This window comes from Patiria miniata, unplaced genomic scaffold (assembly GCF_015706575.1).
Source record: "Patiria miniata isolate m_02_andy unplaced genomic scaffold, ASM1570657v1 HiC_scaffold_9, whole genome shotgun sequence".
Lineage (NCBI taxonomy): Eukaryota > Metazoa > Echinodermata > Asteroidea > Valvatida > Asterinidae > Patiria > Patiria miniata.
In genome coordinates this window covers 6,140,090-6,158,915 of record NW_024037076.1, presented here as the reverse complement: position 1 = coordinate 6,158,915, position 18,826 = coordinate 6,140,090, and the positions used below count along the sequence as shown (strand labels likewise).

General features: G+C 41.3%; 1 protein-coding gene across 1 annotated transcript; it reads right to left on the bottom strand.

The window, feature by feature from the left end:
* Nucleotides 1–1,054: 1,054 nt before the first annotated feature.
* Nucleotides 1,055–11,113, bottom strand: LOC119720530 (mediator of RNA polymerase II transcription subunit 27-like). The gene is made up of 8 exons (XM_038190231.1): nt 10,868–11,113; nt 9,000–9,144; nt 8,462–8,580; nt 6,876–6,966; nt 6,050–6,157; nt 4,676–4,717; nt 2,270–2,344; nt 1,055–1,555 (listed from the first exon to the last, which is right to left on the bottom strand). Exons 1-8 carry the CDS (start codon nt 11,101–11,103, stop codon nt 1,421–1,423), a joined length of 951 nt encoding a protein of 316 aa, XP_038046159.1. The 5' UTR covers nt 11,104–11,113; the 3' UTR covers nt 1,055–1,420.
* Nucleotides 11,114–18,826: the final 7,713 nt, after the last annotated feature.

Sequence of the window (18,826 nt, the reverse complement as noted above, 5' to 3'; positions counted from 1 at the left end):
AAATCAAATAAAATTCTGTAGATCAGAAAATCCAGGCTTCCGAGTGAGATTCCCTGTACAGGATACATATAAAACGTACCCCTATATATAACTATGAAGGTCTGCTTTTGCAGTCGGCTGCAAGTTTCAGTTTGTATTGTTACGGGTAATGTACAACATTTGCTGTTGCTGTAATTTCAGAAATGGGGTAAGTATATTATGGCAAGTATTCGTTCCACTGACCAGATGCTTGAAAAAGATGTATTTGAAAAAGGCTGTTTTTCCAAACATGGTTCGGCCAAACCATCGTTGGAAAATGATAAAAAAAAATTCCACTCTTATTGAAAATGACAGCACACCAGGTGCCATGATTTCGCAGGATGCTTGAGACTATTATTCACTTACAGTCAAGTAAGGTATTTCATAATAATTTGATAATTTTTTTGTTTATGTTTGCAAATGTTGTACATTAGGCCTACGTTTGATAAAGCAATCCTTTCAAAACATAATTTGTTTCACATTTAACATTAGCTACCCCATGCCAAGATCAACTTCATGACTTAACATACAACACTGTATACCCCTGATTGTTTATTGCATTTTTAACCGGACAGAGCTCAAACAGCCATTATGAAAAATATGTGTACTTGTAACACCCCCCCCCCCCCCATAAAACAACCCACCCATCTAAAGACCAATTCAAGCTATCACTGTACATTCACGGAGGCTCTCTTCAATGGCAACAGCATTTTGCCAGCTGCAGCACAAAGCGACTACTGCGCGACAGATTATCTGAACAATGTGCTCTGTGCACAAGTACCCCCTCAACGGTAAGAAAGGGAGAGTTGGGGGAGACCACTGGGAGAGACATTTGAACGCATTGCTGATGACGCCTGATGCTCACGCGAAGACGCTATGGCTTCACGCACATTCAGAATAAAATACTTTGCCGTACTTTGCACTATAGTACGCGCGCAAACCAGTACGCGCATGCGGTGTCCTGTCCACTGGGATCTCGAAAGTGGTAAAAAAGCGCCCTCTCTGTTCGCGCACGGAGCCCATAGCTGGTCTATTGACCAATCCAAGGTCGCTATCACTGTACATTCATGGAGGATCTCTTCAATGGTAAAGTCAGTTGGCTAGTTATTGTACAAAGCAACTGCCCCATGATAATTATCTGAACAATATCTGATCTATACCTCAATGTTATGTACACAAGCCAAACAGAGGTTTCACTAGTGAATCTGCCAAATCGCCTCAATGCAATTTTTGGATAAACAATACATGTCATGCGATGCTTGTCCAAACGATGGCCAGCTTACAGCATCCTGTGGGTTTGTGGATCGAAACATTCTTGCCACACATTTCTTTGTTTGCGCAAGCTGTCCAATCAGCCTGTTGTAGCAGGTGTCTACATTGCAACGTTCTCCAGATGAATGTCTCACTGCCTGCAGCCCTCATGGTAAGGAAGCAATGTTCTGAAATCGTGCCAGGTAGGAGGCAGATTATCTTGCAGAAACTGACCACAGTGCCGACAAGGTGAACAAAATAACTTCTGGTAGCTGTGCAGCCACTTCTAGAAAAGCGGAAAAAAAAGTTTCCAAAATTTTTTGTTCAATTTATGATTGATTTAAAAAAATATATATATAGATTTTTCAACTTTTCTCACATGTTCAGGTACCTCAAGCTAAAATTAAGGCTCTGGAACGTAAATAATGCTGAAGCCCTCTCCTCCCTACTATAGCTGAATAGCCCCCCCCTCCCCACGTTTAGCTCCTCTACCTACAAACAGCGCCACCAAGTGTCAGATAGTGTACAGTCTCGTCCGCACTGAGCAGTGCCCCAAATAATCATTTATTTGATTATTTAAAACTGCACATCACTAAATATTCGAAACTCGCCGAGCAAGTTTTACCCATGACAGCTGCAAATGTGTGCCGAGCTCGTCAAAAGTTGCGTGCAACTTGTGTCGGTTAAAATTTGCGTGTTGAGTGGCGATCGATATTATGGGCCCCTGGAGTGTTTTGCTGTGAAAGTATTTTATAATTGTCAAGGGCTGTCAAGCCAGCCTTATGTGGGCAGGGAGCTCTCGACTGTTTGAAACAGTCACTTGATTTATTTTGACTGCTGGGCTGGCTTTGTTGAAGTTGCTAGCCAGAGAGGGAGGGAAGGAATTAGTGAAAATGTTAATACACTTGAGTCCACAGCTGAAGACACTGTGTTCAAACTGATGATTGGATATCCCTTCAATAATTTCAAAGCTGGAAAGTGTCAACTTGGTTACACTTACCATGAATGAAAAGAAGCACATATCTGGTCTGAGTGGTTGGTAATGCAGCATGGCGGATGTAGCATGATCTGTTATCTGTGCAATGATCAAATGTGATGGTGTTCAGTCAAAACCAGATGCTTCTGGACAGAGCTTGAATAGAGACATGTAAACCCCCCCCAAAAAAACTTCAAACAAACAAACAAAACAAACCAACAGTTTTTTTTAAAACTGTCTCAACATTCTGTAAAAGTTATATAACGTAATTTTGCCTCGAAAGGTTATTTTCTTTGGATGATTTGCAGAATAGGCATAATTGATGAGGAAGGTTTGTTAAAAACATGAGAGCATGAAAAATTGCCTGAAAAACAATGGACTCCTCGATGATCAGCACCCGATTTCACGAAGCGCTGCGACACATCGCAACTCGAGTTACGACGTGTAACACGTCGCAACTCGCGATGCATCGTATCATCCATTTCACGAAAGTTGCGATGTGTTGAACGCGTCGTAAGTTCCTTGACAACGGCTTAAAACATGTCGCAAATTACGATGTGTCTAGTGGTCATTGCAAAATAAGAGGAGTCCCTTTCTTAGCCAGTTTAATGCCATAAACATTATATAAACACGATTATAATACCGAGGCAATGTGTGTAAAGTTGTAAATAGAAAATTCATTGAATAATTATGAATTAGACTGGAATATTGCAGTTGAAATTTCAAAGTAGCTATACAGTCCACTGAGAGCTTGTTTTCCTTCAAAATTGCATCGCACGACCGCCATTTTGTTTTACGTTTTAACAAATTTCGAGCTGAGATCTGATGACTCTTTGTTGAATATCAGACGACTATTTACTGTACGCTGACTAAATACATAAAACAGTCACCGAGTTGTGCTATGAATACACATACGACGCGTCGCAAGTACGACGTGTTTTGTGAAATGGATCGCAGGACGCGTCGCAGCTTGCGACGCATCTTAGAGATACGACGCGTCGCAGCGCTGCGATGCATATAGTAAGTTACGAAGAGTTTGATAAAATCGGGTGCAGGACAGACAAAGAAAGAAAACAAGCCTTACCAAAACATTTGCATTGCATACACAGGCCTATAGTGGCAAGTGGTTTACAAAGGTTTTAAAGGGAATAAACAACATTTGCAAACATCAAAAACAAAACTACCAAATTTTTACGAAATACTTAACTAGGATGTTGGTAAATGACCCTCTAAAGCATCCTGTAAAATTATGGCTTCTGGTGTGAAGTCATTTTCAAGAAAAGTGGTATTTTTGTATAAATTTCCAACGGTGGTCGGCCAACCACCGTTGAAAAAACCTAACCATTTTTCAACTACTGCTTCAAATTTACCATTTTTTTCAGTCCAAATTTGGTTTACTATATATTTGTTACATGTTCATGAACGGGTGCAGTCCAGCTGGACTGGTTCCCTTACCTTACAATTTTCCGGCGTCTATAAATTGATCCCTTCATCTTTAGTGGAGTCAGGGAACCAGACTACTTGAACAATTTTGTTTTTCTTGGTTTTTCCAGCATTTTGGAACACAAAACTTCAAACATGTCAGTGTAACAATTAATATTTTGATCTATTATCACCCCTCAAATAGTTCATTTCTGAAAATTACAGCAAAAACCAATGATGTATATTCCCTTTAATACAGGGTGAGTCTAGAAGAAAGTGACCAGGATTAATGATTTTTTTGGTAAAAAACAATCAAATTTGATATACGCCAATGAAGTATGTCTTAAACATGCTAAAAGAACATTTTCTTCCACTCATCTAAAACAAAAAAGAATTACTGAAATTGACCAATGCAATCAAAAGCTAGGCATATTTTACTAAAAGAAACTTTTGTATAGCTGTCCATGGAATGTCATTGGAAGCTATTGAGCTGAGTGAGAATTACATATATTACATACATGCATTTAAATAGAAATGAGATTTTAATCATTTCAGTCAAGACTGAAACATTATTTTTACTGTCAGATTTTGTGTTTTGAATATGAGAAACAAGTAAACTCTTATATTTCTGAAATACCGATGGCAATTTTTGTCTGTTTTCCTTTTCAACTTTTCGTTTATTAATGGAAATGGGAAAACCTCCATGTTTCATTGTATTAAATATTATTTAAAAAAGAAACAGCTTGGGAATAGAGTAGGCAAATTACATGAAATTTTCAGTTACCAGTCAATTACATGTACCATTATCCCCATGTTATTTTTATGACAAGGAGCAAGCCGCATATTTTTGAAAATAATTGTTTCTAATTCGGTCACTTTCTTTTTGACTCACCTTGTAGAACCCCCCCAAAACCAACCAACAAACAAACAAACAAACAAACACCCCAGAACCCCCCAAAACCACCCCAAAACCAACAAAAACAAAAACCAAGTTCATGTAGCTCTTACCTTTTGGAAGACTTTATATTTTGATGGGGTCCATATGTCAACCTGAAACCAAATTCATTTGAGAAATTAGTCGAAGACAAAGATCTTCATAATAAATAAGATCTATGATTAAGAGGTTATGATTTGCTATTCATAATGTCGTGGGTGCATTCCATGATTGTGAATGTGCCCTTAACTGTGTTAAGGAGTGCACCCACAATAAACACAAAATCATAAATGTCAGATAACTGGGGCAGAAAAAAAGAGGACCCCAATTTGAATGATCTATTCTTTTCATGTAGATTAATTAATGACTGATAACAAAAAGTCTGGTCACAAGTCAATCACAAGCCCTTTCAAAAGCAACAAAAGATAAACAATAACACAGGAATGCCTTTGTCATAGTTCATTTGAGTAGCTTGTGAATTGACTTGGGACTGGAGGACTTTTGATGGACTTGTGCGGACTTGTGATGGACTTGTGGGGAAATTATGATGGACTTGTGATGGACTTGAAATGGACTTGTGATTGACTTGTGAAGGACTTGTGGGGACTTGTGATGGACTTGTGGGGACTTGTGATGGACTTGTGGGGACTTGTGATGGACTTGTGGGGACTTCTGATGGACTTGCGGGGACTTGTTATGGACTTGTGATGGACTTCTGAGGACTTGTGAATGACTTGTAGGGACTTGTGAATGACTTGTAGGGACTTGTGATGGACTTGTGGGGACTTGTGAATGACTTGTGATGGACTTGCGAGGACTTGTGAATGACTTGTAGGGACTTGTGAATGACTTGTAGGGACTTGTGAAGGACTTGTGGGGACTTGTGATTGACCTGTGGGGACCTGTGATTGACTATGGGGACTTGTTGGGACTTGTGAGGACTTGTGAAGGACTTGTGATTGACCTGTGAAAGACTTGTGATGGACTTGTGGGGACTTGTGATGGACTTGTGAGGACTTGTGAAGGACTTGTGGGGAATTATGATGGACTTGTCGGGACTTGTGATGGACTTGTGGGGACCTGTCATGGACTTGTGATGGACTTGTGATGGATTGTGAGGACTTGTGAAGGACTTCTGATGGAATTGTGAGGACTTGTGATGGACCTGTGAAGGACTTGTGGGGAATTATGATGGACTTGTGGGGACTTGTGATAGACTTGTGGGGACCTGTCATGGACTTGTGATGGATTGTGAGGACTTGTGAAGGACTTGTGGGGACTTCTGGGGACTTCTGATGGAATTTGCGAGGACTAGTGATGGACTTGTGGGGACTTGAGAAGACTTGTGATGGTCTGGACTACAAACTGCTGTCTGCGAAGTAAACACTTTGTTGAGGTGATATTTGTGCTTGCAGTTGATGTACAAGAGAAATCCATAATCAAACTACCATTCTTTCGTCCATGTAGATGTTTTCATGTTGCCCTCGTATGACGACTCTCTCGATCAGAAGCCGTTGCAATCCTACAATCGCATAAAATGTTCTTCCCAGTGTAACCTGAAAATCAAACAAAACTTTCTGCAATAAATAATTTCTGCAATAAATCTGCAATAAATAAACTCGGCTGCTGGAATTTTATCTACCATTTAAAAATTCTTGACTGCGCTGTGATGTGGGATATGGTGTTTTATACATCCGAGGGGCACATAGCACCCCAGGAGATGCCTGCCCCTCAAAAGATAAAGTTTTAATTTACTTTTCAAGACATAAATGTGATTACTGTGAGCTTTCCTGCCAGAGACAAGTCTGAGAGGTTGCACTTTATAACAATAACGGGTACTAATATAGCGATTTTAACTAAGATCAAAAACGCTTTACATTACATTATTATTACCCCTCATCATTGGGCCAATGAAACATTCCAAATACAATCTCAGCTCCCTGGGGAGTATTCAACATTTTGGCGCAAAGCAGCAGCAATCAATCACAATAACCATCTCTGCCCTCACTGGTACCCATTTACTCCTGGGTGGGGAGTAGCAATGAGTGACAAAGTGCCTTGCCCAAGGGCACATGCACCACAACCCCAGGCTGGAATTGATCCCATAACCTACAGAATAATCCGCGGACCACAAGTTCTATGCTCCAGACCACGAGGCTATCGCAATCCATTTTTCTGTTTCCAGGACCGCAGGACCGACACACCCACCCTCCACTTGTGACTGTCAATATGTAAACATGTAAATTTTCTGTTTGTCTTTGTTATTTCACTGACCTGATAGACATTGGGCATATTTGGAACTTTGGTGATGACCATGGCATCCATGAACTGACGATTCAAACTAGACACCAGTTGATCCACTGCCCTTCACAAAAAAAACAACAAAATGAAATACAATCATCCAGGACTGATAGTAGTTGATAGACACATGGACCCATTGATGATCAAGAGCCCTGCGTTAGAACTCTCATGTACATGTACATCTTTTCCAAAATTGTCCAGAAAAACCTATACTACTCCCAATTTACGAAATTTAATTTAGTCCACATTTTTTATGCAATTGGTTACACATCCATGAACGGGTGCAAGCCAGCGCGTCTGGTTTCCAGACCTGACAATTCCCCGACGTCTGTAAACTGCTCTGCTTTGGGCTTGAAGTAGGGTCAGGTAACCAGACTACAAGAACAGCATTTTCTTCTTGATTTTTCTAGCATCTCTGAACACAAAATGTGATTAAAAGTTGTTCTATCTTGTAAAAATGATCACAATACTGTCAACTCTCTTGTTAAATACAAATTGTAGTTATAGCACAAACACAAACCTTGGTCCCACCTTTGCTTTTATGTGTACAGTGTATAGGACCGGTGTAGTGTGAATATCCGACTCCATGAAATATGGACTTATTGGTAGTATTGCGCATGCGTAAGAATGATAATAGCCTATAAATTGGCCTGTTTATAGGAGAGTGACCTGTCACTTGCGAGGGATTAACCAATAATAGGGAAAAAGGGGTCTGATTTTCATAGAGTCAGATTTTCATACGACACCGGCACTGCAATAGCACAAAATTCTGATATAACAAACAATTTGGCTAGGTCCAGCTGAATTTGTATACAAATGAGAGTCAACTGTATAGAGTAACATAAAATTTGTTCGGAACATATTTTTTAGAGAATAAAATTGTTACTTCTTGGAATTACTTCCTCAGATGGAATCAGGATTCGGATTTCGACCTGGAATCACCCATGCCTACAGCATATTGCTCAATCAATCCTGCCTCAACTGCTAACATTCCTTTATTCTAAGTACACAAAATCTCCATCTTCCATATTAGGCGATTAAAAATAATTACTATAAAAGTCTCAAACAATATCATTTTCCGATAAGGTTGTGTCCTTTTAAAGTTTACCATTAAAAGGCATATAGGATCATTTGCTTTTCGTGCATTATGTTCGTTTCCAATAGTAACACCACTCCAAATCCAAAGAAGAAAGTTCAAAACCTAACCTGTTGAAATTTCCGCATGGTGGATATTACACTTTTTGGGAAAAAAAGTGGAAAATCACTTTGAAATTATGAAGCATGATTCTTCAATAAGACTTTTCATCTCCAATGAGTCAAATCACCTACATTTTATTGTTTTATATCTTCTAAATGACAGCAAGCCAGATGGAATAATATCTCAGGGTGTTTAGTACCAATACGATCTTTAATCCAAGTAATATTAATTTGGTAGGTTATTTTTGGGATAAATACAAATGATCCTAAATGGCAAACTGAAGTTCTCTCTTACTTTTAAAACCACCACAATATTAAAATTGCATGACTTTTCTTTACACTCATGTCAAGATCAATCTTACTGTAGGCTGTAAGCCAACAGGCTCGGCTGCAGCTTGCGCTTCTTGCCAAGAATGCTTGTGGATCGTCTCATCGTATGATAGTTCAGCAGGGAAGAGGCATGGCTTGAATGCTCCTTTAGCTGTACAAATGAGAAAAAATAATTGTGAATAAAACTATAACAGTACAAGCATGTTTTGCATGAAAAATATGTGGCAAGGTCTTTCAAAGTCATAATGAAGTGTTCAAAGGCTTCTTTACAGTTGATGTTATTGTTCATCCAGACAGAGATTTTATTTTGGCTATTTAACGCCTGGGCTATTGTCTCAGTTATATATTTTTCAATTCTGGGGGAGAAATGTACACAAAAATACAAATTGAAAAATCCACCAACTTCAAACGTAATTTTCTCAAAACTCGGTTTTGCATCTGTGTGCACAAATGCGTCACTTCGTCAAAACGGTGATGATGTATGTGCAACTAAATTGTGTAACTGTTAGGGAAAAAAGCTTTATGCAGAAAGAAACTGAACTACGGGATTAGAAATAACCTTCTATTTACCTTTGTCCACCATTTGTATGATTGCAGGACTTGTTGATACATGGGTGTCTTGTCGAGCACTGGATCCAAACTCAGGAAACCTGTCACTCCCAAACTGCTGCCCTGGCTTCCTTTGACAATGTTGCTGGTAAGCTTTTCAAGATCGCTGTATATTTTGAAACAGAACAGACTTTCATCAAATTAGGTTTTGCCCTTCACTGACGTTTAAACACAGTGTGTTACCTCCCGAGTGAAAGTTGGAAAAAATCACTCGGGTGGGACTGGAACCCACGACCTCCTGCTTTCTAGTGCAGATGTCTTACCACTCGACCACCGAGCTAACAGGATCGGTTGGCTGGTTCGAATCTGATGTACACAGCAGCGGGTACCGCATAAACTATTATAAGATGGAATTTGCGTCGGGGTGATACAAATCAAATTTTTGCCTATACTATCGTTTACGAGAAAAACTAGGGTACAACTATAGAATGCAGGGCCACTTTACTCTACATCCGCGCCTCCGTACGGCTGCGTGGAGGCGTGGAACCGCAGTCGACCTACCTCCGAAAATCGATCGTGGAGCCGCAGAGAATTGCGCCCTCTATCGGTGCGCGTCTCTGCGACTCCGCGCCTCCGCCACTAAACTGCACTCCAGTGCCCCGCGTCTCCGCGATTCTGCGACTCCAAGACTCCACCCTCCGCCACTCCAGACAGTGCCCCGTCGCCCTCCTCCCTTCCTAATTTGCGAGCCCATTTAAAATGGATACGGATGCTTCGTTTCAAAAACATTCCGCTGAGAATTGCGCCCTCTATCGGCGCGAGTCTCTGCGACTCCGCGACTCTGCGCCGCGCCTCCGCCACTCCAGTGCCCCGCGTCTCCGCGACTAGATTCTGCGACTCCCAGACTCCGCGCCTCCGCCACTCCAGACAGTGCCCCGTCGCCCTCCTCCCTTCCTTATTTGCGCGCCCATTTAAAATGGATATGGATGCTCGTTCTCAAAAAAATTCCGCCGAGAATTGCGCCCTCTATCGGCGCGAGTCTCTGCGACTCCGCGCCTCCGGCCGCCACTCCAGTGCCCCGCGTCTCCGCGATTCTGCGACTCCGCGCCTCCGCCACTCCAGACAGTGCCCCCAACACATTTACAAGCACGCCCTCCCTTCCGATCCTTCATGAGAAGCTTAGAAGACAAGTGCAGTGCATTCCTTCGCTGTACTTAGCACTTTTTTGCAGGTTTGCATATCTATTACTCCTATTCCATCCACGCCTCCAGGCAAAATAAAAAACCTTGCTTCGGCGTGGCCCTGCATTCTATAGTTGCTCCAAAACTAGCTCCAGCCCTAATAGACAACCCAATGATAAAACTCAGGGCTGGGTAACTCTAGCCCCATAAATGTGGCCTATTTACTGGACTGCCTCCGTAAACATAGGCCACACGTCCACATGTACAAAAATCGTGTCGACTTTGCCAAATTTTGATTTTCACATTTAGGCTTAGTTTGTAGGATTTTTTGGCTTTAGAAGCATACTCACCCACTTTATAGGCTAGTTAGAAAGTGCTGCTTTTTTCAGATGTCTAATTTTTGTGAAATTTCATGTTGAAATTTTGATACGCAAACGTGTAAAAATGAATCTGGAAATTTCACGAAAAATATTAATACATCTGAAAAAGGCAGCACTTTCTGATTAGCCTATAAAGAGGGTGAGTATGCTTCTAAAGCCAAAAAATCCTACAAACTAAGCCTAAATGTGAAAATCAAAATTTGGCAAAGTCGACACGATTTTTGTACATGTGGACGTGTGGCCTATGTTTACGGAGGCAGTCCAGTAAATAGGCCACATTTATGGGGCTAGTAGGTAACTCAGCTATTTATTATCATTCATGCCCTACCTGAAACAGTCGTTCACACTGCACAAATTATGGTGAAGTTGAGTGACAAAATGCTTGACTTTCCCATCAACATTGGCCTCATCCTCTGTACTAGTTTTAACCCCGTCATGTAAGGAAGAGAAAGTTTTGTTCACATTTTCCCTCAGCTTCTGCACCGCGAAGATGGCAAGCATGAGCATTTTCGTGTTGTCAGTGTCGGCAGCCATTTTTTCATTCCCAAAAAGTACGGCGCACATTACCGCCCTCTCGTGACAAAGACTAGAATCTGATGTCATTATTCGTCGCGCGATCTCTGCTCTTTATCTTCTGAAGCCAGCGCCTGATCGTTAAAGTTGTCTATCTGTGCTCTTCAACATGCTGGGGAAAAAAATAACGTTTAATTATAATCTATTTTCAGGGTGACACTCAAATAGCACGGGAGCATCTGGAACAAATGCCATTGTGGGATGTACTAGAGGTTGTGGGTGCAACTTACAGAAATGGTTGTTAAGAAAGCCCGGGACGGGGGGTGATGTGGGGCTGCATGCGGCACCCATAACTTTTGGGATGGGGGTGCTGGAATGTACTTAGACACCCCCTACTCCCTGGCAAAATGAGTCCAGCCAGTGTTCTAGCCAGGTATTGAAAGGAGTGTTTGCCCGTTGAACCAGTCCACTGCATTGGCGCACCCAGGATTTGGTTGGAGGCGGGCTCTCGTTTTTTTTCAATTTTTTTAGAAGATAAACTTTTGTTGCAAATTTTTGGCCGCGGAAAAAAATGACAATGTCAGTGTATTATAAAGCATAAACAGGACTTCCCGTGGGAAAAAGGCTTTGGGCTTTCTAATGACTCCTATAGACATTTCTTGAAATAATAGAACAAAAATAGTTTCTGATTTTGTCTAAACCATCGATAGTCGGTCCTGTCTCTCAAGGTGAATGTACAGTTTGTTTCATGGTGACCGTTTTAGCCGATTTTCGGCTAACTTTGACAGAATTTTTGTTAAAAAACGAGTTTGACAAAAAATTTGACAGAATGGAGTTTTTGTCAGATTTCTGGCAGAACTATTCAAAAATGGTTATTTGACAGAAAACAGCGAATTTGAACAAAAAAGTGTCCACGGTTTAAAAAGCTTCAATCCTTTCAAAAATTGAAACCCTTGCATAATGGGACAGGTTGGCTGGTCTAGGTGCTGATCGAGGTTCACTGGGAAACGGGCTTCGTCGTGGCCGGATCCGCGTTTTGCCCGAAATTTACCAATAATTTCACAACATCTTTATGTGACTAGATTGTTTATTTTGTAATTTGAATCTTCAATTAAGGCATTACTACCAATCTGCACGTGATTTTAAGTGTTTATAGTGTATTTCGAGCATGGAGGGAGGTTCCTTTTTCCATAATTTCGAGTAATTCTGGGGAATTTGGCAGATTTGTGATAAATCTAACATATTTTTGATGCGCATTTAGCAGAATTTGGCTCCGACCTTACGGTCACCCTGGTTTGTTCACCCGATCAAACTACCAACCGTATAGCAGTTTGGAAAACATATGAGTACAATCTAAGAACGGACATTATATTAATTTAGTGCCTTATAATGACCTAAAGTTCCGCGCCATATTTCAAAGGAAGTGAACTTTCGGCATGTTCTGTGTAACCGTGAAATAACCCAGTTGGCTCGGCGCGATTAAGAAGGGTGCATATTCCATTATCCTCTGAAATATACTACCGAAAAGTAGAAACTACTTCTGACAAACATTGTAGAGGCGTCGATGGTTTATTATATTATTAAAGTACGTACTACAGGCATCAAGGAATATGTGGGATTTTTTTTAATGTGCGCCACAACTATAGAAACCCTTGGGCCGATTTCAATGAGTGCACGTTCCAGTAAATTTAGCCAACACCACTAATGACTTTTGGACTAATTCCAATGGCACCGAATTTTTTAAAAGTTATATATAGCAGCTTTATGACACTTGCCTGTGGATTTGACTGTGAGTGAATTCGCAGACAAAATACTAATATAAGTAACCCTCCCTCCCCTTCAATGTCGGTTGCTACACTGCCAGCTAGCATTGGTCCTAATCCAAACAACATTAATCCGTGGGACTTGAAAGTATTGACTGCAAAAGAGTGAGACAGGACAAACCATCTTTAAAAGTACAGACTCCTTGATGACTTTGTAACTTCCAGAACTCCTTGACTTTGTAACATCGAGAAATAAAAGAGCGCCCCTTTTTTTCTAAAGAATGTTCTAATCTTAGAACTCTTCATTACATACTTATGCCACGATGCCGTCAGTGGTGGTTATAGGGGGGGGGGGGGGGGGGCTGGGGGAGGGCTTTAGCCATTAAAATTTTGTCTAGCCTCCCCCCAAAAAATCCATTAAAAAATTGCATTAGCAAAAAAAGAAGGAATGTGACGTGCGAACGGTCTCCACCTAAAGAAAATGTCGTGACAAGGGTGCATTTGTAGTTAATATACTGTGGCTGATTGTATGATTTTATTGACGCTCCCCATCCGCCCTGCTAGCCCCCCCCCCAAGGGCGGATCCAGAACACTATTTTTTTTGGGGGGGGGCCAATAAATTTTTTGGTCACCCAAAAAAGTGGGTCAAAAAAATTACGGGATTCTAGATGCTCTGTGGTGCGGTCTGAGGCAATTTCTGACCACTTTAACCAATTTTTTTTGAGGAAAAGATGGTGGTGTACTCATTGCCTGCCTTTATTGCGATGTCACAAAAAAAAATTATTGGTTTCGTTTTTGGGGGGCCATGGCCCCCTTTGCCACCCCCCCTGGATCCGCCCTTGCCCCCCCCCCAATATTGGCTCTACAACCGCGCCTGGATGCCGTTTTAAAAAACAGTCGTCAAATGTTATGATATGGCAGAAAATAAATTGCCTTCGTTTTCTTTTCGTTGTTTCCTCTCTTTTCAAGTCACGGGTTTTGCCCCCTGTCCCTACAGCACCATTCGAAGGGTGGGCGCAGGGGCGGGGGGGGGGGGGTTCATATCTTCAGGAAGTCCCCGTCCTCCTAAGATGGACCGCAGGTGGGCGAATTCACTCAGTTTTGAAAGGACACCTTTTGGGGCCAGGTGGGCTGGGCGGGGATATAAAGTACAATCAGAGGTGGGGCAAGCCTGCAAGGGGGCATTAGGTAGTCAACCGAACTATACGAACACCACTAGGACGAACATTCGGCTATAACGAACATCCCCTAAGGCACAATCACTATAACGAACAAACACTACAACGAACGTTTCTTATGGACCACATCGTGTTTGTTACAATGGCATTCTATACTGAGGGTTCGGAATTCAAAGTCATTCTGTGCCCATTAATGTAGAATGTAAAATCACGCTAAACGAATAGAGACATGAAAAGCAGATAAGCTGAATAACCTTTGAACGGACAGTAAAGTCAAAGATCAAGCATTGCATCTAATGTATGCATGGGCTAATTAATAAAAGGGATTTACACAGTTTAGATGTAGCAATATCATAACATATAACATTTTTATTTAGTCATTTCTTTCATTAAACGCCTTCCGCTTGAGTTTGTCAAAGTATAGTATGTCCCTATGATTAATGACCATTTGGTGAAAAGTGTCAAATTTGTTAAGGAAGAGAAAACTGGAGGATGATTAATTGTGTTTAATTGATAGGACATTTCTGATAAAAAAAAGCATCTCTAAAAATAACTTTGCTGATCGCTTGGTATCAGCTCCATATCTGTGTACTTTCTTTACATTTTTTTGGTAAATAATTTGCTTGACAGGCGTAGTGATCTTCAAAAAGCCGATGCTTTCCACCACGGTGGAATACAGACTTCACAATGCAGCTGGCTATTTTAACTTGTGGTAAATATAAATCCATGTCATTAGATATACTTCGCACGTTATTCATTCAAACAAATTACGCAAACTATCCAAGCGGCTTTCTATCCTACAAACAGCACTTTTATGTCAATATAATCTCATAAAGCATTAAAAACAAGGCCGACTACATTCACACTTGTAAGCTTAATAAAAGACTATTACAAGTATATGAAGTGATTTCCAACTTCAGTGTCCGACTGTAAAGTTGCATTTCATGTTTTGTCCACGGTGTCAAGTTAATGTAAGCCCATCTAAGGACAGGGACGTTTATCGAGAACAAGTTCGTGTAATCTTTTCAAATTCATCTTTGCCAGTCAAAAAAATGTGATACAGGGGCATACAATTGCATACGTTTGAAACAGTGGTTTCAGTGTATTGTCAAATGTTACGGTATGCACTGCATCACAGGATGTTAAAGCCCCTGTCACACTTTCGCGTATCCTAATTCCTTATGAGTTCTAGACTTGACTCAAGTCGGATTTGCCTTAAGTCGGTATCTTTAAAAAAAAAAAAAAAGTAGTAAAAATCACTTTGTTTATTTCTTTCCAGATGCCCGACAAGGTACACTTATACCATGCAACATATGGGACCAAAAAAATTGGACTGGTACGTGTGTAGTTACATACACTCTACATAAAAACTAGAATAAAGCGCTCTCATCAGACAAAAAAAAATGCTGCACAAAATACCCATGTCTACGTAATACCCGTTGCCTATAATTCAAGAAAAAAGTCTACAGGCATCTACCCTGTACAGAAAAGGTCTACATGCATCTACCCTGTACAGAAAAAGTCTACAGGCATCTACACTGTACAGAAAAAGTCTACACACATCTACACTGTACAGAAAAAGTCTACAGACATCTACACTGTACAGAAAAAGTCTACACGCATCTACACTGTACAGAGAAAGTCTACACACATCTACACTGTACAGAAAAAGTCTACACGCATCTACACAGTACAGAAAAAGTCTACACACATCTACACTGTACAAAGAAGTCTACACGCATCTACACTGTACAGAAAAAGTCTACAGACATCTACACTGTACAGAAAAAGTCTACACGCATCTACACTGTACAGAAAAAGTCTACACACATCTACACTGTACAAAAAAGTCTACAGGCATCTACCCTGTACAGAAAAAGTCTACACGCATCTACACTGTACAGAAAAAGTCTACAGACATCTTCACTGTACAAAAAAAGTCTACACACATCTACACTGTATAGAAAAAGTCTACACACATCTACACTGTACAGAAAAAGTCTACACGCATCTACACTGTACAGAAAAAGTCTACACACATCTACACTGTACAGAAAAAGTCTACACGCATCTACACTGTACTGAAAAAAGTCTACAGACATCTACACTGTACAGAAAAAGTCTACACACATCTACACTGTACAAAAAAGTCTACAGGCATCTACCCTGTACAGAAAAAGTCTACAGGCATCTACCCTGTACAGAAAAAGTCTACACGCATCTACACTGTACAGAAAAAGTCTACAGACATCTTCACTGTACAGAAAAAGTCTACACACATCTACACTGTATACAATGTAGAAAAAGTCTACACACATCTACACTGTACAGAAAAAGTCTACACACATCTACACTGTACAGAAAAAGTCTACACACATCTACACTGTACAGAAAAAGTCTACACGCATCTACACTGTACAGAAAAAGTCTACACACATCTACACTGTACAGAAAAAGTCTACAGACATCTACACTGTACAAAAAAGTCTACACACATCTACACTGTACAGAAAAAGTCTACACGCATCTACACTGTACAGAAAAAGTCTACATGCATCTACACTGTACAGAAAAAGTCTACACGCATCTACACTGTACAGAAAAAGTCTACACACATCTACACTGTACAGAAAAAGTCTACAGACACTGTACAGAAAAAGTCTACACACATCTACACTGTAAAGGCAGTATCATGAAAACTGTTACAATGTATCTATTTCACTGTCGGTCCCATCCCACTGGAGAAATTAATACCGTGGGAACTTGATAGTGCGCTTGGTGGCCACACCACACTAGGGCTGCGGTCAGAGTGACTGTCAATAATGTTGCATCACCTAAATTTCTCAACTGTTTCGGTTTATTTCTTTTTTTTCAAAAGATGGCTAAACCACCCCGAGGTCGGTTTCGGTTTCGGGTCGAGTTTGCACATCATTAATCTACACTGATCAAAAAAGGTCTACACTGTCTACCCTGTAGAAACAAAATCTAGATGCATCCGACCTGGGCACCAAAAAGTCTACAGGCATTTACCCTGTACAAAAAAGGTCTACATGCGCTGTAGAAACAAAACGCATGGGTAGATGCGTGTAGACCTTTTTTGTGCAGGGTAGATGCGCGTAGACATTTTTTTGTGCAGGGTAGATGCGTGTAGACTTTTTTTGTGCAGGGTAGATGCGTGTAGACTTTTTTTTTGTGCAGTGTAGATGCGTGTAGACTTTTTTTGTGCAGGGTAGATGCGTGTAGACTTTTTTTGTGCAGGGTAGATGCGTGTAGACTTTTTTTGTGCAGTGTAGATGCGTGTAGACTTTTTTTGTACAGTGTAGACCTGTGTCTCTTCATTTTCAAGTCTTGGGGGTGACGTTTGTTCTATTGTCTTGACGCGACTCATTTTGCTGTTTTGGGAATCAAGGCGTAATTAGTCAGTTGGTATAGGTCACTTCAGCGGGTCGCTTCCACTCTCAACTATTCAGCGGGCATCTTGCAAAAATACGGCACGGCAGTTTCACAGCTGAAATCATTCCATCCGATCGGATTACTATGGGTAGCGTCTGACTGGGAGTACGATCCGCAATCCTCGCCATCATGCGAGTCATCCGGCTGTCCTTGACGCCAGGCCGTGTAATCGTATGCGGTCCCGTCGCTCCAGAAGGAACCCTCCAACTCCCGATTCTTGTGCCGAACCCCCCCCATAGTTATGTTTAAACCCGGATGCATCTTTCTTGGTAATAATAAGTTTGAAATCGAATACAGAATACTGTGGCGAAACAAGGGCGGATCCAGAAGACAATTTTTTGGGGGGCCAAATTTTTTTTGGGTCCCCCCAAAAAGTGGGTAAAAAAATTATGGCGTGGGGTTCGGGGCCCGCTTATAAGGGCCCCGAAATTTTTTTGGATTCTAGATACTCTGTGGTGCGATCTGAGACAATTTCTGACTACTTTAACCAATGTTTTTTTGAGGAAAAGATGGTGGTGTACTCATTGCCTGCCTTTATTGCGACGTCACATAAACAAAAAAAAAATTGGTTTCGTTTTTTTTTGGGGGGGGGGAGGGGGGCATGGACCCCTTTGGCCCCCCCCTGGATCCGCCCTTGTGGCGAAACAGGGTAGTACAGACTGCAGCGAGTCTAACTCGTGAATTATTCATGCCCGTCGAGAGCATCTATACTACAATTCAAGGAATCTCTGTCTGTCTGTCCGTCTGTCCGTCTGTCCGTCTGTCTGTCCGCCGATTATCTCCAGAACCGGGCACCGTATGAAGTTGAAAATCGGCGGGTGCATTGCTCGGGATAGCCGAATGTGCAGTGCCAAGTTTGAAGTGGTTTGGACTACGGGTTCTCGAAAAAGCTGCAAAAAAGCAGCATTTTCTAAAGCCTAGCGTGGCAGTATAGCTTAGAACATAACACCACGCACTGTCGTTCTTTTCAATTGTTTACGTCATGTTAAGCTAAAGCGCGCGTGCTCAATATGACGCCAACAATGCAAAAAGGACGGGCACGCGCACGTGCATTGTAGGGCGATACATTGTCCAGTATGGGTGAATAGCACTGCATACCATGTTTTCGTATGTACACGGGCATATTATTTTTGCAGTCGACTGAGCGACCATTGTAGGTTGTCGAACTTCAAACTTGGCACAAACTTTGACGTAAGTGTGCGTTCAACCTGTGAAAACAACACCATTGAATCGCGTGCGTTGTTTGCACGAGCAGTTTTCCAAAACTCTGCAAGTATGCAACCTATACCAGCGGCAAAGCAATTTTCGTTTCCGGCCAAACATGCACACCATTGTAGGGCATTGTGCGGTATGGGTGAATAGCACTGCACACACTGTCTC

Coding starts and splice junctions, on each gene's coding strand:
- LOC119720530 (XM_038190231.1), bottom strand. CDS start 11,103: ATGTGCGCCGTACTTTTTGGGAATGAAAAAATGGCTGCCGACACTGAC. Junction 8,581..8,999: donor CATACAAATGGTGGACAAAG/GTAAATAGAAGG, acceptor TCATTTGTACAG/CTAAAGGAGCATTCAAGCCA. Junction 6,158..6,875: donor ATATGCCCAATGTCTATCAG/GTCAGTGAAATA, acceptor TTTGATTTTCAG/GTTACACTGGGAAGAACATT.